Below are 10805 nucleotides of genomic sequence, written 5' to 3'. Positions count from 1 at the left end.
TAACTAATTAATTAATTCCTATTTTAATGTCATACATCCCCCACAAATTCCTAAAATAACGCATAAATTTTCTATATAAATTTCACATTTTTTTCTTCCATTTTTGTAGTTGCTGGCACCTTTTTGAGTTTTTGTAAATAAAAAATCACATATATTTAAAAAATATATATTAAAAGGTTATCCAGCACCACCATCACTGTGAACCACCACCGTATAACGGCTGAGCAACCTAGCACAACCACCAAACATGGCCAAGACAAATTTCTTCCCAATTTTGTTTGCATTTATCTTCATTTCATCATACACAATTTGCAATGCTAATGGTGATAATGAAGTTGGTATGTATTCCTTCGATCGAAAAATTATACAGATATAGATATGTCAAAAAAAAATTATGGTTATATATTATATGAGTTACAATTGATACCCCTTTAAATTTTTTTAATACTTTGAAAATTTCAACATTTTTTATATATGTATCATGGATAATTTTGTCTTAATGTTTACATCAGAAAAGGATTAGAATTGCTCTTAAATTATTGGAAATAGAATATTAATTTGATACCAAAAACAAATGGAAGGTAAAAAATTATTCTATTTTCGATAATTTTAAGGTAAGTATAACACTTTTTTAATTTTAATTTCACCTTTCTTAACCATGTGATTTTGTTTTTTTTCCTTTCTTGTTGAATTATGTATTTTTGTATCTTTTTTTTAATTATTAATTTTTTTGTGACGCAATATTAATAGATGATGAGTCAAAATTCAGTTACTTGTTGGGAACAACAGAAGGACCAGAAAGTTGGGGTACGATTAAATCCGAATGGAAATTATGTGAAACTGGATTATTTCAGTCTCCCGTTAATTTTCGTAACAAAACTGTGAAAATTACCACTGCTATCCCTCGTTTGAAACCAAATTACAAAAATGCCCCTGCTATGATAGTTAACAGAGGTCATGATATCAAGGTACGTAACTCTAAAATAATCATGGTACATTTCATATTTGTAAAAAGTTAAATTATTTAAGTCCCTAATAGTTTATTGGATAAATCATCCGTTTACTAAGTGAAACATCAAATGATGAGTTTATACGAAAACTCTCTTTTATTGATATTTAATTGGTATAAGACTATAAGCTATTAGATTGAGTCGATTAAAAGTGTATTAGATTTATGATAAGAACATATATATAAGTTGAATCGTTAAATATAAATTTTGAACTTAGTGTATTAGATTTATGATAAGAACATATATATAAGTTGAATCGTTAAATATAAATTTTGAACTTTTCTGTTATAGTATATGATATTCATCTTCTTGAAATTCTGAATCCGCTCGGATAAATAATGAGTGTTTTGGCAGTTGCAATGGGAAACAGATGCAGGAAGTATCAACATTGATGGTACTGAGTACAGATTACAACAATGCCATTGGCATACTCCTTCTGAGCACAAAGTTGATGGAAAATGGTTTGTATATATATTAATATAGTATATGGTTTTAAATTAAAAAATTAATTATATAAATGCATGGACTCTTTAACTTATTTAATTACTACTCCTACTATATAGAACTCTTGTCTCGATTTATGTGACACATTTCATTTTTCGAGAATTAAACAGTTTAAGTTTGATTAAGAATTTGCTCATGAAATCTTTAAATTTTTAAAATGAAATTTATGTGCTACGGAAAAAGTACTATAAGTCACAATAATTGATAATTCAAAATATATTTAAAATTTACGATAAAAAATAGACTTGTTTTGAATCTCGAAATTCAAAATGTGTTACATAAATTGGGACAAAAAGAATAAGTGATTATTATTTGAGTTAACTAATCGGAGATCTAGTAGAGACTTAGATTTATATTATATTAATTAATTGATATTAGAAGCGAGAATGATGACATGAATAACGAAAAATCTTTACAGTTTTGCTATGGAAGCCCATATGGTTCATCAGAGTGCTGATGGTAGATTAGCTGTGGTTGCTATACCCTTCAAAATTGGTGCCCCTAACCCTTTTCTTGATGAGGTACCTAATCCTCTCTCTCGATTTTTTATTCTGTGTTTGATATTCGTGTTACGTAAAGTTCATCTAATTTGAAGGATAATGACAAGTGTTATGTCACTTGACTTAGAGCAGGACACGTGTACAATATCATATCACCTAATTTCAATCTAATGTCATAAATTTTGTTATCATTATCTTCTTCGTCTACTCAATTACGTAATTACATTCAATGAAGGGTTGTTATTAATTGACTTTATTGAAATTGTACTTAAATATTTTTAACGAAATTTCTGATTGTGCGACCAGTTAATAGGCCATGCAAAGACAGTTGATGATAAGGGTCTTAAATTGGGACTTGTTGACCCTCAACAACTTGGAGTCAAAGCTGAACCTTTCTATAGATACATTGGTTCACTCACTGTTCCTCCATGCACTGAGGGTATTGTTTGGAGTGTATTATATGAGGTATTCATATTTAAATTATATTATATGGATATTAAATTATAATATAAAAAAGGGAAGAAGATATTTTAATTTGCAATTATTGACTATTTTATTGGCTAATTTAGGCAAGGACTGTTTCAATGGAACAAATGATGGCACTAAGAAATGCTGTTCATGATGTAAGTATTAAACTTCTCTTTTGGATATTGTTTGAGTTAGCTGATTAAAAATAACTGATAAATATCGAATGCTGAAAACACAATTTGTTAATTTTATAAATAAATAATTATACGTGGATAGAAATACTAAAACTAATCGTAAGATGTTAGTGTGTTTGGTATCACATGTTAAAACTACTTTAGATAAAAAAAAAAAAAAAAAGTCATGAGTAAATTGAAAGGGCGCCTTTGAAGAAGCAGTAAAATTGTCTGCCAAAATCGAACTGTAAAAGCAGTCACTAATATGTAGATTGTCTCATCACACTAGTTGTAGTGCGCTCCTTCACTGAACCTTGTCAACGTTGGATGTTTTGCGCAACTTTTAATGATGTTATGTTTTTTTTTTTAACAGGGATTTGAAGCAAATGCAAGACCAGTTCAAGGCTTACATAGAAGACCAGTGTATCTAGCTATGTAAGATAGATGATGGCATGTTAATTTTAAAAGAAAAAAAAGAGTATTTCTTCATTGCAATATTATTGTATACCTTATTAAAATATATACTCTATGTATGGTGGTCAAGTATTGGAAATTATCTTTTAAATAGATATATTTGAAAACCAATTAAAAGTCTCACACACACACACATATATATATATATATATATATATATAATATAGTTGAGATGAGGTCCATATACACTAGTCTTTTTTTTTTCCTTTCCAAAAATATGCATACTATCTTAATTTATGCATTGATAGTATAAAAAATATTTATTTTTATACAATCAGATCATTTATAAATTAGTTAAAAGAGAAAAATACAGGAAAACAATTATCTTCTCTTCAAGTTAAGTTTTTGTATAGCACAATCTACTCTAAGAGGTCATCTTTTTTGTTTTTATAATCGAGAAATATCTAAAGTTGAATAACGCGTGATTTGAAACTCGTGAGTCGTGATTAATGACTTTGTTTCCATTTTTCTTCACTTGAATATTAGAGTTTTATATGTAATAGTTTTGAATTTCTTGACATACGACACATAATCTACATAATACGTGTTGCATTCATGACATATTATGTGTAACCAGCATAATACATGTTGTGTTCTTTCTACTAGTGCAATTATGTTGTACAAATGCAAAATGTAACATTATTAGCAAAATAATTGACCAATTCATCCCTTTGCTTCCATTAGTAGTTAAATTTGAAGTTAAATTTTGTTTAAATATGTAATTTAGATTTTTAAAATTGTATTTTTTTTTTATCAACATGAAAATGTGATAATATATGAAAACTCTATAAGCTTGTCAATTCTAACAATCTTATTAAATTAATACTTCATAATTCATAAGTAAAATATCATAAATATGATTTTATAGAAGTAATAGATCGATTAATAAATCTGATTGACAAAATAGAAAGTAAAGTAAGTTGACTAATTACTTTTGCATGTTATAAACTAGTAAAAATTCAGATTGACTAATTCTTAAACTTGACTCATAAGTCAAAAAAGCAATTTAATGAGGTGTATATATATAGATGTTTAATTAATTATAATTAATGTTTAAATGTCTAATTATATATCTTGGAATTAATCCCTTTGGACTCTTTCTCCTTTAGTGTAATACAAAGAATAAAGTATATTTTGGGCATTTTTCACTTTTTATGTTTGTGGATTTCTTTTCTTTTTCATTTTTAGTTTTCTTGTCTCATATGAAAAATAAAGTACCTCAATTGATTGTGAAATTTGTTTTCCTCCTTAAATTATATTGTCTAAATAAAATATTGATTTACAAGCCTATCAAAAAAGTGTCTACAAATTTATCAAGTACGTTCAATAATTAACACCTCATTTAATTCTTGTAACATCTTTATTTAATTCTCTTATAATTTAATATAATACAAACACAAGTTACACATTTATTTTTCTTGATGCTATCATGGGAGTGTGTAAAATTTTGAGTTAACCATCAAAAACATATTTAAAGTATATCATTTTATTACTCCCCCATTTCATATTAGTTTATTATTTTTCTTTTTACATGCATATTAAGAAATCATAAATAAGAAGATAATTTCACTAATTAACTCCTTTTTACTAACAAATGTGAACACTTAAAAAATAATAATTATAAGAGTAATATAAAAAAATTAATTAATGATTTCTTAATTTAGTAAGGTGGACAACTAATATAGGATAATTATTTTTAGTAAGATGATCAACTAATATGAGAAGGAGAGAGAAAATTTCATATCTGAACTATTGAGAGTAATTTTTCTACCTTAACTATCACCCATTGATTGGCGAAACACACCTAGACGTTTATTAGACCAAAATATTTGTGTAGAAATGCTTGTAGGCACGTTTGCTCATAAAATTTTCGTCCACCTTACTTATATAATGACTCTATAATTTGCCTACACATTAATATTTTAAATATATATTTAGTTGACTTCTTTAAAACCTTAAACTCTCCCTTTCGGAGATATCAATGACACGACATAGACAAGATCATTACTAAGAAGGTGGACAAGAAGATAGTCAATGTCATGGTTAGAACAAATTAATTTACATAGTGATAATTTTAAACATTTAACCTAATATTAATTTATTTTTGGATTTGCCACGGACCAGGATCAAATTATTTTTTCACATTGAGTGTCACGTGACAAAAATTTTAAATAAAAGAAAGAGTATACTCATATCATCAAAAATTAGTCGAGATGTGTTTCACTAACTATTGGGTGATAGTTCGGATAGCAAACTCACACCTTCAATATTTCAAGTGTGAAACTCAAAAAAGTGGGATAATCTAAATGTATTTTTGACACTTAACTATTACTCCCTCTGTCTCATATTAATTAACCATTTTTCTAAAGTAGTAATCCACATTTCTAAATCAACAAAATAGTAATTAATTTTTTTTATATATTACTCTTGCAAACGAAAAAAGGAAAATGATTCTTTTACCTTATTTGATATTCCCTTTAAATAATTCAAATTTATGGGAAAAAGAGTTAATTTTTTTTAAAAAAAATATTTGTTTCTCTTTCTTCCACCTATACACACATCTAACAAAAATTCCCAAAAAACACACACACACATACTAAAAAACCAAATCAAAAAACATAAAAGATTTCCTCAATCTGAGGAAAAACAAAACACACATTCCCATCAACAAGATTTACTCATTGAAATTCCTTCACAAATTCAAGAATTCACTAACCCACAAACCGAAAATGTCATCAGCACAATCAGAAAAACAAACCCTTTTCATTGCTTCACTTATCATCATCTGGTACTCATCCAACATTGGTGTCCTTCTCCTAAACAAATTATTACTCTCAAACTATGGTTTTTCTTTCCCTATTTTCCTCACAATGTGTCATATGTCAGCTTGTGCTGTTCTTAGCTATGTTTCCATTGTTTTCTTAAAGATTGTACCTATTCAGAGGATCAAATCAAGGTCTCAATTCTTAAGAATTGCTACTCTTAGCATTGTCTTTTGTGGGTCTGTTGTTGGTGGGAACATTTCTTTAAGGTATCTTCCTGTATCATTCAATCAAGCTGTCGGTGCAACGACACCGTTTTTCACAGCTTTGTTTGCTTATCTGATCACTCAGAAGAGGGAAGCTTGGATTACTTATGGTTGTCTTGTTCCTGTGGTTGCTGGTGTTGTGATTGCTAGTGGGGTATGTTGAAAAATGTTTAAAGATTTGATTTTTGGGTTTATTTTGAAAGTTTGGTTATTTGCTTTCTGTTGATCTTGCTGTGATTTGGTTTTTTATGTATAAAAGAGGATTCTTTGCTAGTGGGGCATGTAGAAAATGTTTAAAGATTTGATTTTTGGTTCAGTTTTGAAATTTTGTTTGTTTGATTTCTATTGATCTTGCTGTGATTTGGTTTTTATGAGTATAAGAGTAATCTTTTTCTTGTTTTCTGAGTGACCCTTTTGGAATCTTGTATCTTTCCCCTTAAATGTAGTTGATCTATACTTGCTAGTACAAAATTGGAGGATTTTTGAAGTGTGAATCACTGAATCTTATTGCTGTGATTTGGTTTTAATGAGTAAAAGAGGAATCTTTTTCTTGTTTTCTGAGCCTTTTGGGATCTTTTATCTTTTCCTCTAACTGTAGTTGATCTATACTTGCTAGTACAAAATTGGAGGTTTTGAAGGTTTTCTTTTGAAGTGTAAATCTTACAGCTTGAGATCAGATCTGGGATTTGTTTGCTCTTTTAATACATTATGCAAATTCTTATTTTTTTTCTCTACCATGCACTTATATTGTTGAAATTGATTTCAAATGTAGTCACCATTTTATGATTAATAGACTTTTAACAAACTGAGAGATCCAAAGTCTGCTGGTGAGAATTTAACAGCTTGTTTGGATGGTTGTTACCTATTGTATTGTATTGTTAGTTTAAATGCTATGATTGTTTTGATTGTTACTCTTGTATCATTAAATCCATTGTTACATAACGACAAAAAGTCCCTTTTTATGTAGCACTGATTTGGTGTGATCGCGTCGTTACCTTATCTTTTGTTCTCATTTTATCTTTGCTTATTATCTAATAATCCTACTTTATCCTTTAATCTACCATATTATAATAGTTCTACTTGTGCCCTACTTTTCTTATAAGTTTGTCCGTCAAATTGTTCATGTGTGCATTATGTAACAATGGAAAACGATACATTCTATCCAGCCATTGTATTCATCAATACAATATAGTACAATACATTACAATGCATGAAATGATATGTAACAACCATCCAAACAAAGTAGAGGATTTGAAGTAAATAGGAAGTGGTAATTAACTATTTCAAGTTTTAAGTAATAAGCAGGCTTGAAAAGCTGGAATATTTGGTCTATCATGTGACAAAACAAGGTAATCTATAGCTTTCTTACCTTATTTTGAAAATTAACGAAAATGTTACCACCTTAATACCTTGTCATCGGATATTTTGATAAACTCCAAATCTGTCAAGTTTCAAGTTATATTTTCTTCAGATATATTTGACATAAATTACCTTTTGAGAAGAGTGAAAATGGAAGAAAGGTTTATATACAAAATCATGTGCTTAAGGAAAATTACTCTCTAATTCTTAAGGTTTATCATAGATGCTAATAATTAATGGAGAGTAAGCTAAATTAGCTTACTGAAGTTGCAAATATAGTTTGAATACAGTCGGGAGTAAGTGAATGATATTAGTGTAATGGCTGTGCACTAGCAGGAATTACCTGTATGCAAGATATTTTGTCTTGTTAAATCCTTAGTCTTTTTTGCTTGTTGGTTCTTGAAATCAGTTACGCCTTCATAAGAGAGAAAATTCAACATCTTGAATTTAAAAACTCTTCAACTGGTTGACATCGTCTATCCTCTTTCCAACGACTCATTTACTTGATGTGATCTTTTAGTGGTTTGATAAGTATCTTAATTGTTGACAGGGTGAGCCAAGCTTCCACCTTTATGGATTTATCATGTGTATAGGTGCAACTGCTGCTAGAGCCTTTAAGTCTGTTCTTCAAGGCGTCCTTCTTTCCAATGAAGGGTTAGTAATTTCCTACTTCCTGCCATCTGTTTAAGTTTTAAGTATTGTAGTTCTTTGTTGGTGGTTTTTTTTTTATCCTTATACTAGTCAGTTTATGGAAACACATGCAACCATGTTCCTCCGGGTCTATGTGAACTCTCACTCCACAACAATGCATTTCTATGTGTTTGCGGGACTTTTAAAAGATGAAATGGAAAGAGGTAGCCTTGGGACATATTCGCATTGTGAAAAACAGTTTGACAGCAACGGCAATGGAACCTCTTGACTTTTTTTTGACAAGTCCTTTGCCTGGATTATATGGCGATGCGAAGGGTTATTAAGGAACTTATGTATGCAAAGCTTACTAGCAAAATGGCTGCCCTTTCGAAGTCCTATAAGGAGGTAGCAGGTTGCCCATCAATCTCCCTCAGCATTGAGTGATGCTGGAACAGTTTTCTTGTGTGTCCAGTAGTAAAACAAACAAATAGGAGTGCGAAAGTGTGATATACTTTACTTCAAACCATTGAAGAGTCCGCGGCACAGAGGAGGTGTTAAGTTTTGAAGTCGATGAATTGAACTAGAACGGATAGGTTGATTGGCTTGAGGAGATGTCACCACAAATCAGTAGGAAGGAATACACACAACAATATCAAAATTGTGCAAGGTTATCAGGCCTTATCATGGACATAGACGGGTTGAGCAAACCTTAACAAGTCCATCAGTACAAGCCATGCAAGGATAACCGCATATAAAGGATAGAAATGGGTGTGAATCCAGGAGCTGACAAGTTAGTATCACAAACATAAGGGCCCAGATGATAAGGAGGCCCAACTGGCGTGTCTAAAGCCAAGTGCCTCCATAAAGATCCAGTACCCAAATCCAGGTACACAAGCACACAGCGAAGTTGTTAAGCATCATGATCGGTGCTTGAATACTTGAGGAGAATATGAACTACTGTTTACTACGTTGCAGTTTTGCTATACTGTTATGTTCGTTAGGAAATTTGTTCTTCGATATAGCTAGGTACTTCCTAGAACAATGATGGAAGCTGTAGCGAGTTGAAGGGGGAGAAGGTGGATGTCAGGAAAATAAAAAACTACGAGACGTAGCTCCTCTTTTCGCGTATTAGATTATTTGAAGGAAAATGAATAGTGGAAAATTTGAAAGGGCTGAAAGACCACAATGAGGAGTCAAAAGTCCTTTGTTGCTCATTTCCACTTTTTGTATAACAAAAATATCCTCTTATCCTGTATTATGTCAAGATCATGTTGTGGATTTGCAAGTTTCCAAAGATTGGAATATTAGAGAAGATAGCTTTTGGTGTTTCCATGTGATCAAAGGTTGTGATTAATTTTCATCTCCAACACTTAAAAGATCATCCCTTCAGTACATATTATCATATTTAGCCTTGTCATGATTTTGATAAATTATAGCTTATTCATTTGTTTCGCTGATACATGTTATATTTTACTTTTGTGACCTCGTTTGTAACCTGCTGTTTTTATTTTTAGGGATAAATTTAACTCCACATCCTCTGTTTTACATGTTATGACCGCCACTTTAACCTGCTGTAATTTTTTTAGGGAAAAGTTGAACTCCATGAATCTACTGCTTTACATGTCGCCAATTGCTGTTCTAGTTTTACTGCCTGCAACACTCGTAATGGAACCCAACGTGATAGATGCCACTATTACGCTTGCTATAACACATCGATACCTGGTCCTACTTATTTTGATCAATTCTATAATGGCATATGGGGCCAACTTGTTAAACTTTTTGGTAACCAAGCATACTAGTGCATTGACACTCCAGGTTTGCACTCTCCTTCTCTTACCCCTTCCCCTTTGTTTCCAATTTGTAGTCATATTTTAGCTTACTTTTACCTATTTTAAACAACTTTATTCTATGTGCATGACCATTTGTAGGTCTTAGGGAATGCCAAGGGTGCTGTGGCTGTTGTTATCTCAATACTTCTTTTCCGTAATCCTGTTACTTTTATTGGCATCGCGGGTTATGCAATGACTGTCATGGGGGTTGTTGCTTATGGGGAATCCAAGAGAAGAATCAAATGAGCTCAGACACAGCTTTCTTTTCTGAAGTCGTGAGTCCCCAGTTCTGTTTCTTGAACATTAGATGCACGGTAGAGTTAGTGATACATAGATCATCATTGCAATGTAGTGGCCAATTGATCAAGAGACGAAATGGAAAAAGGGTCAGGGGGCTGGAAAATCATTTCCATTCGTCCCTTTTGTTCAAGACGGATAGGATGTATGCAGTTGTATTGGTTTCTCTGTTGTTGCACTAACGTTATAGGGGACGAGGGATGGAAACTGTTAAATTCTTCTGTTATATTCTTTTTGCCAATGTGATAGGATGTATGTAGCTGTATCAGATGATATGTTGTTACACTAGATCAATATAATTTCTTGATGCTTTTCTGTTATCCTCTGGCTATATATATTTGTTTGTTTTTGTATATAAACTTCTTGTTAGTGACAAGAATGTCAGGCCTTACAATTGTATTTGAAGCAAGAATGTAACTTTAGAAAGGGGGATCATCTTGTTCCTTTTTTCTCAAGAAGTCTATGATAATACACCAAAATGCAAGTACAACACCAAACACTAGTGGCTGGTTCTTGTTATAAGTGAATGCAAC

General features: G+C 31.0%; 2 protein-coding genes across 2 annotated transcripts; both read left to right on the top strand.

Moving 5' to 3' along the window:
* The first annotated feature begins 135 nt into the window (after positions 1–135).
* On the top strand, positions 136–3118 carry LOC125834266 (alpha carbonic anhydrase 4-like). Its single transcript, XM_049513435.1, has 7 exons — positions 136–338; positions 751–968; positions 1365–1471; positions 1933–2035; positions 2321–2479; positions 2584–2637; positions 3029–3118. The coding sequence occupies exons 1-7, from the start codon at positions 248–250 to the stop codon at positions 3092–3094; spliced, it is 798 nt and encodes a 265-aa protein (XP_049369392.1). The 5' UTR covers positions 136–247; the 3' UTR covers positions 3095–3118.
* Positions 3119–5781: 2663 nt separating this feature from the next.
* On the top strand, positions 5782–10592 carry LOC125834375 (UDP-URONIC ACID TRANSPORTER 1-like). The gene is made up of 4 exons (XM_049513529.1): positions 5782–6311; positions 8067–8170; positions 9733–9961; positions 10075–10592. The coding sequence occupies exons 1-4, from the start codon at positions 5859–5861 to the stop codon at positions 10219–10221; spliced, it is 933 nt and encodes a 310-aa protein (XP_049369486.1). The 5' UTR covers positions 5782–5858; the 3' UTR covers positions 10222–10592.
* The last annotated feature ends 213 nt before the right edge of the window (positions 10593–10805 follow it).

This window comes from Solanum verrucosum, unplaced genomic scaffold, assembly GCF_900185275.1.
Source record: "Solanum verrucosum unplaced genomic scaffold, falcon-dt-bn FXZP01000285.1, whole genome shotgun sequence".
NCBI lineage: Eukaryota > Viridiplantae > Streptophyta > Magnoliopsida > Solanales > Solanaceae > Solanum > Solanum verrucosum.
The sequence above is the reverse complement of the archived record's forward strand: the minus strand, read 5'-3'. Positions and strand labels throughout refer to the sequence as shown.

What these genes read in the sequence shown, in the direction of transcription:
- LOC125834266 (XM_049513435.1), top strand. Translation starts at nt 248, where the DNA reads ATGGCCAAGACAAATTTCTTCCCAATTTTGTTTGCATTTATCTTCATT. An exon ending in ACAGAGGTCATGATATCAAG is followed by an intron (nt 969 to 1,364) that starts GTACGTAACTCT and finishes GTGTTTTGGCAG; the next exon opens with TTGCAATGGGAAACAGATGC. An exon ending in CACAAAGTTGATGGAAAATG is followed by an intron (nt 1,472 to 1,932) that starts GTTTGTATATAT and finishes AAATCTTTACAG; the next exon opens with TTTTGCTATGGAAGCCCATA.
- LOC125834375 (XM_049513529.1), top strand. Translation starts at nt 5,859, where the DNA reads ATGTCATCAGCACAATCAGAAAAACAAACCCTTTTCATTGCTTCACTT. An exon ending in GTCCTTCTTTCCAATGAAGG is followed by an intron (nt 8,171 to 9,732) that starts GTTAGTAATTTC and finishes TAATTTTTTTAG; the next exon opens with GGAAAAGTTGAACTCCATGA. An exon ending in CTAGTGCATTGACACTCCAG is followed by an intron (nt 9,962 to 10,074) that starts GTTTGCACTCTC and finishes GACCATTTGTAG; the next exon opens with GTCTTAGGGAATGCCAAGGG.